The 22199-nt window shown below is 43.2% G+C and overlaps 1 protein-coding gene and 1 pseudogene across 1 annotated transcript in view; one reads left to right on the forward strand and one right to left on the reverse strand.

The window, feature by feature from the left end:
• Smc3 (structural maintenance of chromosomes 3) overlaps positions 1–16935 on the forward strand; it is a 43481-nt gene extending 26546 nt beyond the window's left edge. Inside the window, exons 17-29 of the mRNA XM_051146780.1 lie at positions 535–676; positions 2738–2888; positions 4828–4980; positions 7001–7152; positions 7711–7869; positions 10348–10455; positions 11068–11176; positions 12498–12745; positions 12836–13048; positions 13334–13525; positions 13639–13816; positions 15679–15785; positions 16304–16935. Coding sequence (XP_051002737.1) covers positions 535–676; positions 2738–2888; positions 4828–4980; positions 7001–7152; positions 7711–7869; positions 10348–10455; positions 11068–11176; positions 12498–12745; positions 12836–13048; positions 13334–13525; positions 13639–13816; positions 15679–15785; positions 16304–16375 — 1984 coding nt within the window. The 3' untranslated portion in view covers positions 16376–16935. The remainder of the gene's footprint in view (positions 1–534; positions 677–2737; positions 2889–4827; positions 4981–7000; positions 7153–7710; positions 7870–10347; positions 10456–11067; positions 11177–12497; positions 12746–12835; positions 13049–13333; positions 13526–13638; positions 13817–15678; positions 15786–16303) is intronic.
• A 1742-nt stretch (positions 16936–18677) lies between these two features.
• On the reverse strand, positions 18678–19082 carry LOC127189906 (hypoxia-inducible lipid droplet-associated protein-like; annotated as a pseudogene).
• Positions 19083–22199: the final 3117 nt, after the last annotated feature.

Consider the following 22199-nt stretch of genomic DNA (forward strand, 5'->3'; position numbering starts at 1 on the left):
TTTCTTTTTCTTTCTTTTTTTGTCTTAACAGTTAGCTGGGTTTTGTTGGTTTTCAATAAAAGTAAAAACAAAATGAGAAAAACCTAAAAACAACTTGATAGTTTTAGTACAGTATGTCTTTCAGGGCCCTCTTATCCTTAGTTCTATATATAACATCCCTTTTCTTTTTTCTCTTTAAAGATTTATTTATTATTTATACAGTATTCTATCTGCATGGGAGAAGAGGGCACGAGATCTCATTAAAGATGGTTGTAAGCCACCATGTGGTTGCCTGGAACTGAACTCTGAACCTTTGGAAGAGCACACTGTTCTCTTAACTATGCCATCTCTATCCTCCATGCAGAACTCTAGTTAAAGAAGCAGCTGTTAAACACTTCTACTAAACAACTAGAACTAGACATCTATCCTTTCACGTCTCCCCGGGGTACTGGAATGTTCTCCATAGTCTTATCTCCAGACAAATGGATTGGGTTGCATATGCTTATGACACCTTATAGTCTGGTGGTAACGACATGTCTTACTCTGTTTATGTAGGTTATTTTATCACATTGTTGATTCAGATGAAGTCAGCACGAAGATCTTAATGGAGTTCAATAAAATGAATCTTCCTGGAGAGGTGACTTTCCTGCCTCTTAACAAGTTAGACGTGAGGGATACTGCCTATCCCGAGACCAACGTGAGTCCGAGTTAAAGTCTCTCTGAGTTGTTTTTATTGTGACATCTGGCTGCTATGTGACAGTGCTTAGGTACTTTACCCTGGGATTCCTAGGTCTGTGAGGTAAACATACTTTCTTGGCTTGGAGTGTAGTTCGTGCTGGCTTGGGTGGAGAGGGAGAGGTCACAGCCAAGACAGGAAACAAAACATTGCATGTGTATTTATCTTCAGAGTGACAGCAGTGGGCTTAGGGATTTGGGGAGAATTCCCCAAGAATCTTGTTGTATAAAAGGACTATGTTGAGGTTTTTCTGGATATTCTTTTAAAATAGTTTAAACTAAGTCAAAAGTGTCTTTCTGTTAGTAGGTATAGACACTTTAATACCTGCCAGCTTTGATAACCTTAATTGCTTTAAGGTATTTGATCTCAGAATGTGATTGTCAAAGCAAGCTGTCATGCTCTACCACTAAGGCTGAGCCTATGTTAGGACGCTGGGTCGTTGAAGAGAATATTGGGAGTCTTTACTGCCTTAAGACCTATCAGTTTTATATCAGTTTTACCCTTGAAGTTCTGGGGAGGAAAACAGGCTTACAGCTGTGACGTGAATGAAACTAGGCACTCAAGAGAGCTGGGGAGATGGCTCAGTGGGCAAAGCCTGTGCTGCCAAGTCTGCCCACCTGGTGGGAGGAGAGAACCGAGTCTTTCAGATTGTCTCTTGACCTCTACATGTGTGGTGTAGCATATCCAAGCATGAAACATACACATGCAACATGCCCAAGCAGGTGCACACATAAATACTGTAAAGACAGAGAACGAATGAGCTTGAGATGTATATGAGAAGAGTTGTGCACAGTGCTCTAGGCTCAGTCCTCAACAGGACAGACAGACAGACAGAAGAGTGGACACAGTGGAAAGCTACTTAAGGTAGCAGGCCAGAGGGTTAGAAGGTGGAGCAGTCCGAGCAGTGACCTCCTTCAGTGGTGACCACATAGTTGCTGCTTAAAAACAGCTGCTGGACCACAGTGCATTCCTTCTGCTGTATGGAGCCCTCACTGCTGTTCTTTCTCTACTAAGGAAAAAGTCCTGTTCCAAGTTTAAGAAAGAAAACATGGAAATAGTGTGTTTGTGTGCTTCTGTGCAGATGGAGGCTAGAAAAAGTCCTCCACCCCCTCCACCAGATTTTTTGAGAAAGGGTTATTTCACTGAACCTGGACCTCACTAATTGTCCTGATTGACTTGTCCAGTGTACCCCAGTTATCTGCTTGTCTCCAGCCTCCCCAGACCCCCACATCTGCAGTGCTGGGTCACAGGTGTGCGCTGCCGTGCCTGGCTTTTTATATGGGTGCTGGGATCTGAACTCAGGTCCTCATGTTTGCACTTGACTCAGATTACCCACTGAGCCATTCTCAGCCTGGAAAAATAAATAAATACTATGTAAGCATATTTTTCTGAATATCTAATGTAGATGTCTGTCATATCCAGCTAGAACACTGAGGAAATACTAGTTTATACCTTTATTTTTATGTCACATATACTATCTCATTTTTCACATATTACCTCACTCAGCGTTTACTACTTTATTAGGAAGGGACTTTTCTTACAGTCTTGACCACACAGTAGGTCTTAACTAGGTAAGTTAATCAAGTCCTCCAAAGCACACGTGTCCTAGTGGCAGCAGAACCAGGAGTTGAGCTTTCCTGGCCAGCTTAAGAATTGCTCTTGACAGACACCAGCTGTTCAACCTTTGGATACAGAAGCAGAATTTCCATGGTAATTAATTAGAATGATGTTTCTAATATCTTCTGTATGAAAACCACAAATAGGGCCATTTGAGCTTATTTTTATTTCATTAAGACATAGATGGCATTAGTAATTCTGCAAACAGTTTTTTTGTTTTGTTTTTGTTTTTCGAAACAGTTCCTCTGTGCAGCCTTGGCTGTCCTGGACTAACTTTGTAGACTAGACTGGCCTTGAACTCACAGCAATCTGCCTGCCTCTGCCTCCCAAAGGCTGGGATTAAAGGCGTGCACCACCACTGCTCAGCTTACAAACAATTTTTAACCAAGTGTGTATCCATTGCAGGATGCTATACCTATGATCAGTAAACTGAGGTACAACCCCAGGTTTGACAAAGCTTTCAAACATGTATTTGGAAAGACGCTTATCTGTCGGAGCATGGAGGTTTCAACTCAGCTGGCTCGTGCTTTCACTATGGATTGTATTACTTTGGAAGGTTTGTAATAATAATTAATTAGTCTTAGGCACACTCTAATAAAACATTTAGCATGGAATGTGTAATCTGTCACTAGAGCTGGAAGCATATTTGGGTTTAGTCATATTTTAAGAGTATTTGAAACTTCACATCACTTTCTAAAATGGTTTAAGTAAGAGTATAGATTCATACTTGTAAGTGTAAACATTTGGTCTCTGGCACCATGTGTTTTCTCAGCTGTTATAACAATGAAGCCTATGGACCTTTTCTCAAAAAAAAAAAAAAAAATTAAAATGTCTTAAATAAAATGTGTTGTATCACTAAGAAACCATTGTATTGGGATAATTACCAAAATATTTTTAATATGAATTATTAAAATAATAGCAGCGGAGCTGATAAATACCTTTTTACCCATGGTGGGGGGCGGCGGGGGAAAGGCTCTCAACTGTGTGGCTGTAGCCTGGAACTCATGTAAACCGGGATGGTCTCAAATTCATAGAGATCTACCTTCCTCTGCCTTCCAAGGGCTAGAATTAAAGGCATGCATCACTACACCCAGCTAACTACGAAAATTTCAAATTTGCACCTTCATTTAAATAATAATTTCCATAGCTGTTTTCTTTATAAAGTCACCATGAATGCCGTTAGTGCTACATTTCTCTCTAAGGAAGGTAGCATAAGCTTTTCCTCACTCAGATATAGTTGAATTTACCTGTATAATCCATGATAAGAATTTTTAATAATGTAGGTTCATTGTCCTTGCTTTTGTTTAATTTCTCAAGGTAGCATGCCCGCATAGTTGTCAAACTGTATGAATGCAGATGAGCTGTGAACATTATGGTGCTTCATCTCTAGACCTTCATGAGTGTCTCTCAACAAGGACATTCCCAGGACACTGTCCCAGCTAAACATTTGAACTTTAAAGGAGGACACTGTCTCTTGTCTCCCTCCCTTTTGGGCATTTGGGATGGGATGGGTTCAGGAAATGGTATACAGGGTCTCACTGTATAGCGTTGCATGTCCTGGAACACACTTAGTAGACCAGGCTGGCCCTGAACTCACAGATGCTCCTGCCTGTGCCTCCCAATGCTAGGATCAAAAGCATGGGCCACTCCTCCTGACTCCTACCTTTTACCTGTCTTGATATTGATGGAGAAAATGTCCCATTCTTTGGCTTTGTCGTGTTAGATTCCAGTTCAGCATCTTGGTGTGACTACTAGGTGAGTGATGTCTGTGTCTTATTATGTCAGATAATGTATCTCACTATTCATGATGCTTGAGCTGATTGTTAGCATGACTCAGGTAAAGGTATCTCCTTATAGCTAATAATATGTGGGGTCATTCTTGGGACTACATGAGCTGGTCACAGTGATGCACACCTTTATTGCAGCATTCAGGAGGCCTGAAGCACGTGGATCTCTGAGTTTCAGGACTGCACAGTGAGACCATGCTGCTCTAATATAAATAGAAAAGGTCTACAGGTATATCAGCTCCCCTGGCAACTGCTTAAACACGCATTGGCAATAAACATCACTGATTATTTATTAATAACATGTTTTCAAAGTGGTGGTTCTTCTCTCATTTACTCAACCTGCTATTTTAGCAAAGAGCCCTCCTCTCAGTATTTTAAATATTTGTGAATTCTTATTTTAAATTCCCTGTGGTTCCATATTTTCTCAAATTTTGATGCTCACGTCTTCCCAAATTAAAGATTACCTATTTTAATATTGAAAAGTAAGACTTTTTTCCCGCTGCAAGGTGGTGGTGCACCTTTAATTCCAACATTCAGGAGGCAGAGAAAAGCAGATCTCTGTGAGTTCCAGGGCATAGTTCCTGGGCAGCCAGGGGTACATAGCGAAAACCTTTTCATTGTTGAAGCCCTTAGATTAATATTTCATTGTCTGTTTTATTGAGTGAAGAGGCCGTTGCACAGAAAGACTGTCTCCCGTTCTGTTTATAGGCGATCAAGTCAGCCATCGAGGTGCTCTAACTGGAGGCTATTATGACACAAGGAAGTCTCGACTTGAGTTACAGAAAGATGTTAGAAAAGCAGAAGAGGAGCTGGGTGAGCTTGAAGCAAAGCTCAATGAAAACCTGCGCAGAAACATTGAAAATATCCTCTTGTTTTGAGCTTAATGGACTACCATAGAGAAAGAACTGCATTTAACTTCACAACCTTTTATATGTTTGTCAGGTGGTTTTTTTCATGCATATTATTTTAGTTTTTATTTAAATGAAAGAGCTTGTTTAACTGTGAAGACTAAGAAAAAAACTTAAAAAGTTACATTGAAGCCGGGTGTGGTGGCGCATGCATGTAATCCCAGCACTCGGGAGACAGACTGAGTTCGGGGCCAGGCTGGTCTACAAAGAAAGTTCCAGGACAGCCAAGGCTATTCAAAAAACAAAACAAAAAAAGTAACATTGATTTTTGTTTCACTGTTAAGTAGGAAAGCTAGTGGGTGCCTTGAAGAAACAGAACGTGGGGATCAGCAGAATTCAACCTTCTCAGGCAAGGGGGGAAATGGAAGGCAGGGCCTGGCCAGTGTTTCAAGGACTCTGTAGGAAGCATCAGTGATGCTGTTACTAAGCAGATGGCAAGTAATAAACACTGGAACGTGTCCTCTACAGTGAACTATCCTGGAACATTTTGGGTGGATTTAGTGTTAGTGGAGGCAGTGGCAACAGGTATCTAAGTCTGAGTGAGTGTAGTTCTTCCAAATAGGCATAGTGCCCCATGAAGGGTGGCCAGTTCAGCTCTCAACAGAACACTTGTGCATATGCATTCCTTAAACAGCCACGGTGCTTCTGGTGTGGCATCCTGGTTGTAGTGCAAACAGCGTACAAAGAAGATAAATGCCTTGGCTTTCGTCTTTAAGGGCCTGTGTGTGATACTTTGAGAACTGCTTACATGTGGCAAGGTGTTGGGACAAAGAATGTGAAGAAGGGATGAGACAGGCGTGCATGCGTGCTGAGTGCTGGCTTAGTGGGGAGGCGACTGCAGCAGAAACAAAGACCCGAGTTCACATCCCCACAAGCCCCCATGTGCAAAGCCTGGCGGGTGGTGCTCTTCTGTCATCCTATGTGCTTGGGGAAGGATGGAGACAGGTAGATCCTAGGGGCTTGCTGGCCAGTGAGTTTAGCCTACTGGTGCTTTCCAGACTCAGTGAAGAAATACTCTCCCTAACGTAGCATGGAGACCAGGAAGAGAAGGCAAGGAATGTTCATCTCTGGTCTTCACGCACACTTGTTCATGTAACCCACACCCATGCACACAAACAGAAACAGGAGAGGAACGGTGTTGACAGCTTCCAGCTCTCTCTATATTTGACAGTCTATTTAGGTTTAGTTATTCCACATTAGACAAGGCTTTTCTTCATCTCTGAATTGCCAAACCATTGCATTCAGCTTAATAAATTTTTGTCTTTTAAAAATTTTAATTAATTTTATTCACATGGGTAAGTGAAGATGTCAGATCCGTTAGGACTGGAGTTATAGACAGTTGTGAGCTGCCATATTGTTGCTGGGAATTGAACCCAGGGCCTTTAGAGGAGCAGACAGTTCTCATAACCACTGAGCCATCTCTCCAGCCCCATAATAAATTTCTGAATGAAAATATATTTAAGTGTGTGTGTGTTTGTGTATATATACACATATGGTATTAACCTGATTTTACTTAGCATGATTTAATGATTCCTACTCTGTGTGTATGTGTGTGTAGTAAGTGTGGTTTTGGCTTTGATCTTTGAAGACAGGGTTTCTCTGTGTAGTCTTGGCTCTCATGAACTTCTTTGTAGACCAGGATGGCCTCGATCTCGCAGCGATCCATCTGCTTCTGCCTCCCCAAGTGTTGGGATTACAGGCGTGTGCCACTGCACCCAGCTACATTTTGTGTTTTATTCAACTGTAAGTAAAATAAGTATGCAGACTTTAGAGTAGAATGTGTTGCATGAAATGTTTCAAGATTAACTCACGACTCGACCTTTTTAGTTCAAAACTGTTGTGGTCCATACATTTTGGGAAATTATTAGGGGTAAAGGAGAGGACACATGATGGTATGTTCGTAAGAAATAAAGGGAACTTAGAGTTTGTGGTATATTTACAACCTTAATAGACTTTTCCTTAGCTTTGTATACGGATTAATAATGAAATTGATCAGTTGATGAACCAAATGCAGCAGATAGAGACCCAACAAAGGAAGTTTAAAGCCTCCAGAGATAGCATATTGTCAGAGATGAAGATGCTAAAAGAGAAGAGGCAGCAGTCGGAGAAGACCTTTATGCCCAAGGTCCGTAAGTAGGTCTTGTTACTCTTTGCTTTAGTGCAGAAGTGCAGTGGACCATAGGTAGTGTAGGTTTTGCTGACTTTGTGCTTTCTACCTCAGTAGGAATAAGACAACACCGTGAAAGATGTCTTAATTATTTTATTCAACATTCTGAATATTCCCAAGTTGTTGTAACAGTTGTCCCTTCTCTCACTTTTGCATTGTAAATCCCTTCATAGCTACAACTGTCAAATTAGGGTAGTACCCGGAAGTGTACTTGGTGGTAGAGCCTTGCCCTGCAGGAGCGATGCTGAACCCTGATGTAGCTCCCTAGCAGCAGCAAGAGGGAAAAAGGTTAATTAGTACATGTTTCTATTTCTTTTCGTTTTATTCCTATAAACCGACCATAAGCTAATAAATATCACAAGCAAAAATGCATTTCATAAACCTAACTTAACAGAAGCCTATCGGCATGCTGTAGTGCGTAAACAAGTGAGGTGATACAGTTATTTATCTCACTCAGGACACTGTTTGCACTGTTTCAAAGTGACTTATTAATAAATGATCCTGTCGCTCATGTAGCAACGCAGCTTACAAAGCTTGGAGGCAAGTCTGCATGCTATGGAGTCCACCAGGGAATCGCTGAAAGCAGAACTAGGAACGGATTTGCTTTCTCAACTCAGTCTGGAAGATCAGAAAAGAGTAGACGCACTGAATGATGAAATCCGCCAACTTCAGCAGGCAAGTATGCCTAACAGTGAAGAAAACCTGTTGAAAATGTCTCTTGTCCGAGTCACAGGAATACCCTATCTCAAAAATACTCAAAAATGTATTTGAAAGAGAAGACTGCGAAGAAAACAGGAAAATCAGACATGGAACTTGAATTCCCATGAGAGTAAATGAGCTTGTGGTATATTAGGCTTGTACATGAAACCTTCATTTTCTTTTGTCTTATTCAGTGCATATTGATCATTAGTGAATGCAGTGGTCACTTGCTAAAACACACCAACAAAAGCAGCATTAGAGAGAAAGTGTTTATTTTGGCTCAGAGCGCAGTACAGCCCATCGTGGCATCAGGAGCTCGAGGCAGCTGGTCACTGCATCTGAGCGGAAGGCAACGAACGCCTGTGCTCGGCTCGCTTTCTTTGTTATGCAGCTCAGATCCCCAGCCCATCTCGTCTGAGTCGGTCTTCTCGCCTCAAGCAACCTAAGAGAGAATGCCTGCCTCGCAGGCCTGTCCAGAGATCTGTCTCCTGTGTGGTGTAAGCCTGTCAGGTGTATAGTGTTAATCGCTGAGATATTCTGTCAGCTCCCTTGATATGCATTTACGTGTATATGTGTGGGCTCTGTCTTTTAACTACGGTTTTGGGGGTTCCTGCGTACCTCTACCTCCATGCCATTGTCTCCCCTCCCACCCCACCCCCCAGGAGGAGAGAAGGAGGGTTAGGAGGGAAAGGGAACGTAGGTCTCTTCAGACTTGGTTCTGGCTGATTAGAGTCTTTGGGTTCTTTTGGGCAATACCAATCTCAATTGTCAGCATACCCAGCCGCAGCCTTCTTCCTTCTCTGACTGACTCCTGGAAGAATCCTTCCTCTCTCTGGGCTCTAGTATTTGTATCTTTACAGAGTCTTAAGAATTAAACTAACTGCAACTGGCAAAGACCACACCCCTGCCTGAGCCACACCCGGCTGTTATCAGCTCTGGACAAACTAAAAATATTCCATATTCCCACACTTGGGATTAAAACAAAACCTGTTTAAATAACATAAGTTTTTAATGAAACCAAAACTTCCACCATGTATATGCACACACACAGAAATGCCAATATAACTGCTTTTTTACATGACATTTTGGTGAAATTTTTAAAAGATTTATTTATTATTATATATACAGTGTTCTGCCTCCGTGTACACCTGCAGGCCAGGTGAGGGCATCAGATCACATTACAGATGGTTGTGAGCCACCACGTGGTTGCTGGGAATTGAACTCAGGACCTTTGGAAGGGCGGGCAGTGCTCTTAACCACTGAGCCATCTCTCCAGCCCATGAAATGTTTTGTTTGATTTTGGTTTTTCTTGTGGATGGGCTTTCCACATGTAGCCTAGTCTGCATGCATGCGTGTGTATATGTGTACGTGCATATGTGTGGAGGTCAGAGAACAATCCCCACAGTTGGTACTCTTTTCAACCATATGAATTCTTGGGGTGTAACACAGGTTGTTACTCTTGGTAGCAAACACCTTCATTCACTTAACCATTTTGCTAGCCCAGACATTTTTTATTTTCCTTTTCCTTTTTTTTTTTTTTTCCCCTGGTTGATTTTTCTTTTCATTCACACATGTAAAACATTCAACTGGGAGGCCAAAAGACGAAAACAGGGAAAAGAAAGTTGCTTTGGTACCCTAATGCCTTTTATTCTTATTTAAAGTGTACGATTGTTTCGCCGGCCTGTATGCATGTGTAGTGCTTAAATGCCTGGGGCCCTAGGAAGCCAAAAGAGGATTGATAGCAGATACCTGGACCTGGAGGCAGAGATGGTTGTGAGCCTCTGGGTTGGTATTCTTTTTGTTTGTTTGTTTTGGTTTTTTGAGATAGGGTCTCTCTGTGTAGCCTTGGCTGTCCTGGACTTGCTTTGTAGACCGGGCTGGCCTCGAACTCACAGTGATCCACCTGTCTCTGCCTCCCAAGTGCTGGGGGTGTTGGTATTCTTAACTGCTGTGCCATCTCTTCACCTCCCTTGCTTGCTAGCATGTCCTATAAAAACACTAGGAATAGAAACAATACCTTGAAATTTATTATTCCTTCTTTTTCTCTTTTTTAATTTCATGGCTGTACATGGCAGTGAGAGAACAGCGTGTGAGAATTGCTTCTCTCCATGGACCACAAAGATTCCAGGGTTTAAAAACTCCCATTTCAGCTCATTTGAGTACTAGCAACAATATACAGCTTTAGCAACGTTTCCTTTGTATTCTTAAATGTATTTATCATTATCTGTCCGTGTGATGATGTAGTGGGGTGCATGCATGTGTTGCAGTGCATACATGGAGAGCAGGGACCGCTTTCTGGAGTGGATTCTCTACTTCTGCCTTTATGTGTGTTCCAGGACTAAATGACGTCATCAGGCTGTGTGGCAAGTGCCTTCACCTGCCTGCTGAACTATCCTTCTGGCCCTCAACATCATTTCTTGACACCTTTTCACACTTTTTTTTCTTCTATTCTAGGAAAACAGACAGCTGCTAAATGAAAGAATTAAACTAGAAGGTATTATTACTCGAGTGGAGACTTACCTGAATGAGAATCTGAGAAAACGCTTGGACCAAGTAGAACAGGTACGTTGTTTTCTGGGAGCTGCTTGTTGATCATAAGCTATAGAAAGTATGTCCTTGAGCACTGACTGGAAGTGTCAGGGACCAAAAGACCCACTGCGTATAGCCCTAAGCTTGGAATTCTAGCACTGCCATCTAGCGTGTGACTTGGGCAGGTTATTCAATATTTCTGTTCCCAGTTTTCTGTGGTGTAAAATAAAAGTAACAGCGACAACTGCTTTCTATGATTACAGTCCTGATAAGTTCTAGATGTGTGCATGCTCGGCTTAGTTTACAGTCTCTTAGTTATGTACTCAGATTTTCTAGTAATTACACCATTTAAGGCTTTCCTCTTTAATGGCTATTTATGTCCAAATATATATACCTATACATATGAATACACGCACACGGTTTTGCTTCCTTGATTATTCATTGAAGAACTTTTTGCTGTTGTTGTTTTTTGTTTTTTGAGACAGGGCTTCTCTGTGTATCCTTGGCTGTTCTGGACTCACTTTGTAGACCAGGCTGACCTCGAACTCACAGCGATCCGCCTGCCTCTGCCTCCCGAGTGCTGGGATTAAAGGCGTGCGCCATCACGCCCGGCTTGACGTTTAATCTTATTAAACTTTGTTGCAGGAACTTAATGAACTGCGGGAGACAGAAGGGGGCACTGTTCTCACTGCCACAACATCAGAACTTGAAGCTATTAATAAAAGGGTGAAAGACACTATGGCAAGATCAGAAGGTAAATGATTTGTTAAAATGTTTTTTCAATATTTTATTGAATTTAGTTTATTTTGAAAAATTGTTTGACACATAATGAAATACAGAAACAACTTACTTTGTGTTACAATTTTCCTCATACTTTTATGACACTAGTTCTGCATTTTATTTGTTGGGGGAGAGGGCAGAGGGAAGAGAGAGCTAAAGACTGCTTGAGCAAAGCGTTGCGGCTTTTAGCAGGACTTGTGACAGTTCTTCCCTTCACCCTGTTGACAGCATCTGCCTAGTCTGCATGTTCATTTTGGTTTGGTTTGGTTTGGTTTGGTTTTGAAGCAATTTTTTTTTTTTTCATGCCAAAAGAGGGCATCTGATCACATAATAGATGGTTGCAATCCACCATTTGGTTTCTGGGAATTGAACTCAGGACGTCTGGGAGAATAGACAGTTCTCTTAACTGCTGAGCCATCTCCAGGCCCTTGAAGCCAATTCGTTTTTGGTTTTTCGAGACAGAGTTTCTCTGTGTAGTCTTGACTGTCCAGGACTCTGTAGTCTTGACTGTCCAGGACTCGCTTTGTAGACCAGGCTGGCCTTGACCTCACAGCGATCCACCTGCCTCTGCCTCCCAAGTTCTGGGATTAAAGGCGTGCGCCACCACGCCAGGCTTTATATATATATATTATTATATCATGTACACCTGCAGGCCAGAAGAGGGCATCAGATCGTATTACAGATGGTTGTGAGCTACCATGTGGTTGCTGAGAATTGAACTCTGACCTCTGGAAGAACAGTCAGTGTTCTCCAGCCCTTGAAGCCAATTTTTAACTATGTACCCCTAACTGGTCTAGAACTATGTAGATCAGGCTGACCTTGAACTCTCAAAGGTCACCTGGTCTCTGCCTCTGCTATTCTGGTATTAAGGTGTGCACCCCATGCCTATGCAGTGATGTGTGTTGTTAAGACATTTGCCCCCCCCCCCTTTCTGTGTTGTCATCATGGTGTACCTGAGTGTCATGGCTGATCCTCTCCAGAGCATTACTAATGCTGAGACCAGAAGCAAACGGCAGGTCCTTACATGGTGGTGCTTTAGAGTCATTGTCCAGTTCCTAAGGATGGTGAAGGGTGTGGTCTAAAGGACGGAGAGTCATTACCTCTTTAAGTCACTCATAATTCAGCGTAGATAAGCAAATGAGTCTGCAAATTCTCCTGTGGTGGTGCTCAGGAGGAAACTGTAGGGAATTAGGTGATTTGTGAGTTTCACAGTAAATTTTAAGTCTTTACTCAGATAATATTTCCGCTTCTAAATGGGTATTAATGTCCTTAATTTTGTTTCTCCCCTATCTTAGATTTGGATAATTCCATTGACAAAACAGAAGCTGGAATTAAAGAACTCCAGAAAAGTATGGAGCGCTGGAAAAATATGGAGAAGGAGCACATGGATGCCATCAATCATGACACCAAAGAGCTGGAGAAGATGACCAACCGCCAAGGCATGCTGCTGAAGAAGAAAGAAGAGTGTATGAAGAAAATCCGAGAGCTGGGATCCCTTCCGCAGGAAGCTTTTGAAAAGTACCAGACACTGAGCCTTAAGCAGGTAAATATCTTCTGCATTTTAAATGGAAAGTATCCTTGGAATAGTCTCTGCAGTGTGTGAGTTTATCGATATATTTTGCTTCTCTTTTAGTTGTTTCGGAAACTTGAGCAGTGCAACACAGAGTTGAAGAAGTACAGCCATGTTAACAAAAAAGCTTTAGATCAGTTTGTGAACTTCTCTGAGCAGAAAGAAAAGTTGATAAAGCGGCAAGAAGAATTGGATAGGGGCTACAAATCAATCATGGAATTGATGAATGTACTTGAACTTCGAAAATATGAAGCTATTCAGTTAACTTTCAAACAGGTATGTCTTGTTGATAATTAAAACCCCAAATACTCATGAGGTGTCAGCTCTTCCTTAATGTTCAGGTGGATCTAATATCCATGAACTAATTGAGCCCACAGGCTGCTAACGGAGTAACCTGAGTGTTTATACAGCTCTGGGAAGAATCGTGTTTAAAAATACTTCTGATTGCTTTTAAATATTTGGTCCAAATAGAAATATGCCTGAGCAGTATTTGTATTTGAATTGATGTTTTTGTTTGTTTGTTTTTCTTTTCTTCTTTCTTTCTTTCTTTCTTTTTTTAAGGTATCTAAGAACTTCAGTGAAGTATTCCAGAAGTTAGTACCTGGTGGCAAAGCGACTTTGGTGATGAAGAAAGGGGATGTGGAGGGTAGCCAGTCCCAGGATGAAGGAGAAGGGAGCGGAGAAAGTGAGAGAGGCTCTGGATCACAAAGCAGCGTTCCATCAGTTGACCAGTTCACAGGAGTTGGGATTAGGGTAAATTCCCTTTACATTCAATTTTTCTGGTGGCAAGATCATAGTAGGACTTATTTTATTTTCTGTGATGGTGCTATCACGCTTGGGATACACGCACTTTCATGTTCTCGTAGGTATCGTTTACAGGAAAGCAAGGTGAAATGAGAGAAATGCAACAGCTCTCAGGTGGACAGAAGTCTCTAGTGGCCCTGGCTCTGATTTTTGCCATTCAGAAATGTGACCCAGCTCCTTTTTACCTGTTTGATGAGATTGACCAAGCTTTGGATGCTCAGCACAGAAAAGCTGTGTCAGGTACAGTTTTGATTTCTATTCAGTAAGAACTTGCTGTGGGCTGGGAGATGGGAATAAAGTGCCTACTGTGCGAGCATGAAGGCCCACGATTGCATCTCACACCTACTTACCTACAAGTTGGGCAGGTAGCACGTGGAGACACAGAGATCCTGGGAGCTCAAAGGCCAGCCAGTCTAGCCAGAGCCACCAGCTGCAGGTTCAATGAGAAGAGCCTCTCTCACAAAAATGAGGTGGCTGGCCACCATTCCAACTTAGCTGATACAGTTACTTGCCACTAAGCTGGGGAACCATGTTCAATCCCTGAGTTCCATATAATGGAAGAAGCTAATTTCCACAAGATGTTCTCTGACACACCCTCCCACCGTGGCATGTACACACAGGAAGACAGCAGCAACAGCCTCTGGCTGAGGTGCAGGCACACCGCAGAGCTGGCTGGGCTGCGGAGAGAGTGTTTGCCCAGCTAGCACAGAGCCGTGGGTTTGACAGTCAGTACAGCAAAACATGGCGAGGTCGCCCTTGTCTGTGTTCTCAGTACTTAGGAAGTGGAGGCAGGAGGAACAAGTCCGTGGCCACCATGGGACGCATTGAGCCTTGTCTCAAGGGATGTTTTAAGGATGATATTGGTGGTGTAATCCTTTTATAGTCCTTTATTCCCCAATGTATTTGGGTAGATAGTGTTTATTCAATAAATATTTCTCTGCACAGTTTGGTATTAGAGTGTTTTGAGAAATATAGTTCTTTCACTTAATGAAAAAAGTCCTTCAATTACCTTTTCATACAAAAGCGTTAAAACTTGTTTGTTTGTTTTCTCTCCCAGTGTTGATAGTAGTGAGTGCTTGTGGGGCTGGAGATGCTCAGCCGTTAAGACCACTGGCTGCTTGTACAGGACCTGGGATTGATACCAAGTGCCCATATGGTGGCTCATGGCCATTCATAACTCAAGAGGGCCTCCACTACGGTGTTCTGACCTCCAGGGAAGGTGCACACACATGGCTCACATGTATACAAGAGGAAAACACTCACACACACAGACACACACACACAGACGCTCACCATTTTCAGAAGATAGTCCTTGTCATCACCTTCATGTTATAGTTAGAAATGCTGAATCTGACGTGACCAGCTGAGGGCTTTTGGTGCAGTGACAGGAGGGGTGGGTGGGTGGGTAGCGTTTGCGTCTGTGTGTAAGAAAATGTTAGGCACTAGCAATTCTATGTTAAAAGTCTTCTGTTTGAGGTTTGGTTTTGTTTTTTCATTTTGAGACAGTGTCATAATGATGACATTGAAGAACTTGGGATCCTCCTGCCTCCCAGGTGCTGGGATTACAGTCTCATCATACAGGGTTAAAAGTTTGTTTATGTTATGTGTGAGTGCTTTATCTGCATGTGAGCCAGCACACCAGAAGTGGCATTGGATCCCATTACAGATGGGTGTGAACACCATACAGTTGCTGGGGATTAAACTCAGGACCTCTGGAAGAGCAGCCAGTGCTGGTAACTACTGAGCCATCTCTCCAACCCAGAATTTCCTTTATAGGAAATTACATTACATTCTATAGCTGTAAAACATACTTGGATTAAAGATTTTATCCTACTTTTGAAAAGTCAAGTGGATAATTTGCAGACAAAAAATAGAAATCACAGCCTTTTTTGACTGATTTGAATTTTAAGCAGGAATAAAAATAGTTGCTCACTCGTGAGGCAGAGGCAGGTAGATCGCTGTGAGTTTGAGGCCAGCCTAGTCTACAAAGTCCAGGACAACCGAGGCTAACAGAGAGACCCTGTCTCGAAAAAAACAAAACAAGTTGCTTTTCAAATCTTCAGGTGTGAGGAGAGAGGTTTCCTGACTTCTTGTTTTCACAGACATGATCATGGAACTAGCTGTGCACGCCCAGTTCATTACTACTACTTTCAGGCCTGAATTGCTGGAGTCAGCTGACAAGTTCTACGGTGTGAAGTTCAGAAATAAGGTAATTTTACTTTGTATTGGGACTGTACCTTTTATTTTTTATGTTATATTAGTGTAGGAAGACATAGAAAGTCCTTCCTAGGAAAAGAAAACCTTTTAACTTTCTTCCCGTTTGTTACCTTGACTTTCATTTAGAGAAAAAGAGCTGGGGATTTGGGGGCGCCGAGTGCTTGTCCAGCAACCGTAAGGCTTTGGGTTTGATCCCCACAGCCCCAAAGCAACAAGTGAATAGCCCAGGCCGCCCTCAACTGGCAGTCCTGCCTCTACCTCCCAGGTGCTGGGGTTACAGTGTTCACACCATGCCAGGCTGGAGAGTAAGGTCAGCTCTTCCATATTGAACAGACAGGGTGGTAGTGACTTCTAGCAGTCGCTGTTTCAGAGTCACTTGGCATGGTGTGTAAAAGTGAGCATTGTGTAGGTGGTAGGCCGTGTGTGTCAGGTACGACCCTGTGCAGTGCAAACACTGGCTGACAAGTTCCTTTAGGGTGTTTAACGGACTTTGCCTTCATTGTTTCTCAGGTTAGTCACATTGATGTCATCACAGCAGAGATGGCCAAAGACTTTGTCGAAGACGACACCACACATGGCTAACTGAAAGATAGAGCAGCTGCTGTCTTGGATGTGTATAGCAACGTGATCTTCATTCCCAGGGACTGTAAATTTGAAAAGTAAATACTTGGTTATTATTGTGTTTTTGGATTTAGAATACACAGTCCTTTTATACTTGTCTTTGTATTTTATAAGCTCCCCTGTAATGTTACATTTCTACACATAGTGGAGGAATTTTATTTCCTACACAGTTTTTTGTAAAGTGCCCTCCAATTTTAAATGTTTTGAGATATTATAAATATTCTTCCCAATTATTTTCAGTTATCTTGCCTCTTTTTATAGCGTCTATTAAATAGCTGGTTTGTGATTAACACTGTAAATGTGCCTTGCTCTCATTGTCATGGTCAGAACTGTCAAGTGCATATTTTGCACGAGAAAGTGCTGCTCTCTGTTAATAGTGATTGAAAGCTCAGTTCCATATCCGCCCATTACATCTGTGGAGTTTGGGTCTGGCTACAGGTTTAATCTGCCCTCAGTTTTTTAAAGTGTCACACTTCTGGGGTCTTTCCTTTGGCCAGTCCAGTCATAGTCTTGGGAACTCCTGTTTGTCCTGACTAAGCCTGGGCGTGGAATTGTTTTGTAATAGGATAATTAGTTAAACATTTTGAGGAACTTTCAGCCTTTTCCAAAAGAGCTGATCATGATTTTTTTCCATTTTTAGTGCTTATTACTCTTTTTTGGGTTTTTGAGACAGGGTTTCTCTGTGTAGCAGACAATCAAAATAGTTAAGCAGGAATAAAAATAGTTGCTCACTTGGGAGGCAGAGGCAGGCGGATCACCATGAGTTTGAGGACAGCCTGGTCTACAAAGCAAATCCAGGACAGCCAAGGCTACACAGAGAAACCTTGTCTCAAAAAAACAAAAAAACAAAAAAAAAGGAGATGAAACAGTATCTTAGTAAAGGTTTTAATTTTCATTTTTTTACTTATGATCAGTGATGTTAAGAAGCTTTTCTGAGCTTGTCGTTTGTATATCTTCTCTGTTAATAATTTTGTTCATATCTTTTGTCTATTTTTAAATTGTACTATTTGAATTCTTGAAGAATTTCTTCTAACTTTCACTACTTGGGCGTCTGTGCACATGTTCTCACCATGGCACATGTGGGGATGGAGTTGGTTCTCTCCTTCATCATGTGGGGGCAGGGATGGAACTCCGGTGCCATCTGAACCACTGAACCATCGTCAAAATCAGGCTTACTTCATCTCCCCACCCCACCCCTGCCCAGTGTGTGTGTGTGTGTGTGTGTGTGTGTGTGTGTGTGTGTGTGTGTGACTGTCTGTCTGTCTGTCTGTCTCTCGGTGTAATTTGCTAAAGTCACTTTTCTCCACCATATGGACCCTGGAGGTTGAGCTGTGGCTGTGAGGTTTGTCAGTAAGCACCCTTACCTGTGAACCATCTCACCAGCCCTAAAACAACTTTATTATTATGGATATAAGTCCTTTAAAAGATATATCCTGGCCAGGCATGGTGGTGCGCATGCCTTTAATCCCAGCACTTGGGAGGCAGAAGCAGGTGAATCACTGAGTTTGAGGCTAACCTGGTCTATAAAGTGAGTCCAGGACAGCCATGGCTATCACACAGAGAAACCCTGTCTTGAAAAAGAAACAAGAAGACACATGCTGTTATATTTTTGCCCTACCTGATTGGTGTATGTGTGTGTAAACTTTCTATTTTTAATATATATATGTATGTGTGTGTGTTTAATATAAATTTAATATAAATGTGAATATATTCACATTTATCGCATTAGAAAAACTCATTTAAGCTGCACAGGGCTGCAACACCCACACTTTGTGCAGACCTTATCTTTCCTTAGCCCTCTTAGACATCATGTACAAACACATGAGCACTACACTGGAGGAAGAGCAGCTGAGCGCTGGACACTGGGTATTTCAACCTCTCCTTCTTCATAGCTAAGCACAACCCTTGATCTGCTGTCCAAACAGCTCTCATGGAAGAGACTCCATAGCAAACAAACCAGAAGATACTTATGTCCAAAAGAGTCCTTTAGGACAAGGCTGGGGTGTGTGTGTATTAAATATGAAAACTAAGATGCCCGGCAACAGATATGATATGGAGAAGTTTATTGTGGAAGTGTAAAGACAGCAAGAAAGGGGAAGAAGAGGCACCCCAGAGAAAAGAGAGAGAGAGAGGAAGATGAAGAGAGGGAGATGAGGTAGGATTTCCCTTTTTATATCCTGGGCAGGGACACACTTAGTGGCAGGCAGGTGATGACATCATAGATTGCTAGTCAGACTGGGGCAGGTGTGCTAACAGTATGTCCTTAACAGCTGAAGCTGGCATGCCTCTTAGATGGATGGTCTGGAGTGCCCTTGGGAGGCCATATTGGCTGGATGGCCTCTTGTGACCCTAGAGCTACAGCAGTGGCTCTCCAATAGGCCCTCAGTGACTCCATCAGTCTAGCAAAGATGGACAGCAGAGTCAACACAGCCCCCAGTAGATAGAGGTTCAGCGTACCCTTCATGGCCGCATTGCCCAGTTCCTTTGCAAGGAAGTAGAGTTTCCTTCTGCCTCCAGGACCTCAGGAGGAAGAGTCAGGAGCCACCTACTCGCTGTTCTCAGGGCGCCGTGCAGGTGTAAGAAGGTCAGTTGGAGTTGTGCTGTGGAAGCTCACACGGGCACTCTAAACTTTCTTCATAAAGTGTCTTTTTGAAATAGGACATTAAACACAAACATCTGTCTGAATTTCCTTGTCCAGTTAGAATACCAATCATGGGAGTCAAGGCCCCATACTTACTTTAGACCTCTCTAAAAGACCCTACCTCTATTTAGTTACAGATTGAACATGAGAATCTAGGGAGAGACACAGTTGAGCCCCCAGTGCTGTCTAGAGGGCCAAGAATAGGCAATAATAGTAATATCAGTAGGGGCCCTGTTAACACAGAAGTCAAGGTGGTTATCCAGCGGGAAGCACTGAACCAGGATTCAAACCATGCATGTGTGTTCAGCTTTATATTCTCTGTCACGTTGAGCCAAATTTTCTCTAACTCTAGCTAATGACTCCTCGTCAGCTCCAGAGTGATCAGCGTAGAAACAACACTCCTCTCTGAGGGCCGCACAGAGTCCTCCCTGCTGGAGAAAGAATAAATCTAGCCTTCCTCTGTTTAGTAGTACGGCCTCTGCCAGCGAGGTCGGTGACTCTTGCAAGTGAGAGAGAGACTTGCAGGTTTTGAATATCTGCATCTATTGCTATTCTAAGGCTGTTACAGCTATGGCTTTGTCACCAGTGCAGAAATCCCGGTCCCCGTGCCTGCTAATTCCAACCCTCATAACACTGCTAGGGTGATGGCAGTCACCGGCTCTTTAATGTCTCTCCACGCCTACTGTTGCCGTCCTGAGCAGTGTTCAGCTTATTTCCTCATTTGTAGGGTCAGTAATCCTATGAGTGAGCTGTACTAGTTAGTATGCAGTACCCTGCAGTCTGGTCTAACACTTTGGAGTGTATAGGCCGTTAGTCCCGTAGAACATGCCCAGCATCCTTGCTGGGGGTGGGGTGGGGGGTGGGCGAGGGATTGGGGGGGAATCAGGTATGTGAATCTTTGGACAGGACTAGTAGGGTCCTGACAAGACTTTGCCTATACAGGTACCTGTGCAGAAGACATGGTGCAGAGTTAGACTTAGCCTGGCTAGGCTGTACCACCTGCAGTCTTGTGGGCCTTGTGAATAGGAGGCTTGCCCACTGACTGCAATGTGCTAATAGTATGGAGGCCTAGGTGAGTAACAGAGCCAGCGTAACTCAGTTGTCCATTTACCATCTGGTAGTTTTGCTGCATTAGAGTCCAGGTTGGGTCATTATCTAAGTACTAAAGTTTCCTTTGTTAAAATTAACCACTGGGGTTGTTAAAATCAACCATTGAGCTGGTGATGACTCTGCAGCTCGAGGTGGGGTGGTATGTGAGCATTCTAGGTATTGTGGTTTGGGCTCCAAAACTGGATTGGGGCCCACTGCTCATTGGGGGTGGCTAGTAATTGTACCTCAAACCCCAGGTTTGTACCCTTTCCCAGGTAGGGAACTCTTTGCCCTTGTCAGTAAGCCTTGGTTGCAGGGGGTTACCAGTCAAGTGGTCACATGTGCCGGCCATAAGTGTGATGGCCTGCCACATTATAATGATATGTAGTCTGTAGCAATGGTCCCATAGTCAATTGGGTCAGGTCAGACTGGACCCCAGATCTCTAGCTCATCCATCCTGTTCGCTCGCACCCCCAAGCTGCACAAGAAAGTCTCTTCCCCCCTCCCATACACACATACGGCTCCGGGCCCGATCTCTTCAGTTCCCAGGACATGCATAAAACTCTACTGTCAATAGTAACGCCTCTGGATTCTGCCCTTAGCAACCAGGCTCCCCAACCTACTGTCTTAGCTGAAACTCAGGACAAGTCCTTCCTGAATGACTGGCCCGAGGCACCATTGGACATTCATGAGTACCAAGGGAACCAGCCTTCCAATCTGGCGCATCCTAATTGTTATCGCTGGCAGCTAACTCACAGGGGTTAAAGTGGAGTTCATGTCACCAGGTACCTCAGGGCCCTATGTTGGAGGTGGCCGAGATAACATCTCCTGTGGTCGTCATGCTGATTATCTGCCATGCCAAGTTTATAAGCTGATGTGGGTCTTGGTGGTGTGTCTCTCGGCCAGGTTCAAGGTTAGGATCTTGAAGGTATGTGCTGCCCCTAGTTTTCCTAAGTAACAGAGTACATACAGTTAGCAGTCAGTGGATTCTAAATCTTCCTCCATCTCAAAGAGGTTGGCTGGGTTGGTGTGTGTGTGTGTAATGGACCCAGGTAGTGATGTCATTGACTTTCAACAAGGTTGGAGTTGTCACCAGCACCACATATGGTCCTTTCCAGTATGGTTCCAGCGACTGCTGGCAGTGTCTTCTGACACAGACCCAATCTCCTGGTCGAAACCAGTGAAGTTCTGGTGGGGGCCTGATTTATAAGGAGCTCTTAGCCCGGGTCTAACATTTTCCTGAGACCATTGTATTCCCCTGAGGTCATCTAGCAGGTTCCAGTCCTTGGGTTCAGTGATGACCTCAGCTTGGAGGAGGTTGGGGATAATGGGATAGGGGCCCCAAACATCATCTCAAAAGGGATGAGTGCCATATGGTACGGAGAGTTTCGCACTTGATAGAGTGCAAAAGGAAGAAGAGCCACCAGTGCCTGCCAGTCTCCAAGGTCAATTTTGTTAAGGTCTCTTTTAGGGTTCTATTCATCCTTTCCACCTGCCCTGAATTCTGGGGTCTGTAAGCACAGTGTAACTTCCAATCAATCCCCAGGACCATGGCCAAACTCTGACTTAGCTTAGAAACAAAAGCCAGTCAGCTGTCTGATCCTATTAACTGAGGGACCCCGTACCTTGAGGGATGTCTTCTAACAATTTGTTGGCTACTGTCTGTGCTGTTTCATGTTTTGTCGGGAAGGCTTCTGTCCATCCTGAAAAGATGTCCACAAAAACTAACAAATATCTGTAGCCGTATTTACCTGGTCACCTCCGTGAAGTCTACTTCCCAGTAGGCTCTGGGTCTCTTACCTTGCAGATGGGTGCCTGAATTTTTACCACTAGGCACAGCGTTTGTCAATTGGTAATGCCTTGCAATTAGCAACAACGCCTTCAATTTTCAAATTTACTTTTTAAATCGTTACTCTGGATTGTCGGGCCAATTCTTGTATCTGTCGGTCATCCCTATGGGAAGAGCAGTGAATTTTTTTCTAACATCTTTGTCCCTAGCTTTTCAGGTAGTACCAGGTCTCCTTCTGCTGACTTCCACCACACGTGTAGAAATTG

Source organism: Acomys russatus, chromosome 5, assembly GCF_903995435.1.
Source record: "Acomys russatus chromosome 5, mAcoRus1.1, whole genome shotgun sequence".
NCBI classification, from domain to species: domain Eukaryota; kingdom Metazoa; phylum Chordata; class Mammalia; order Rodentia; family Muridae; genus Acomys; species Acomys russatus.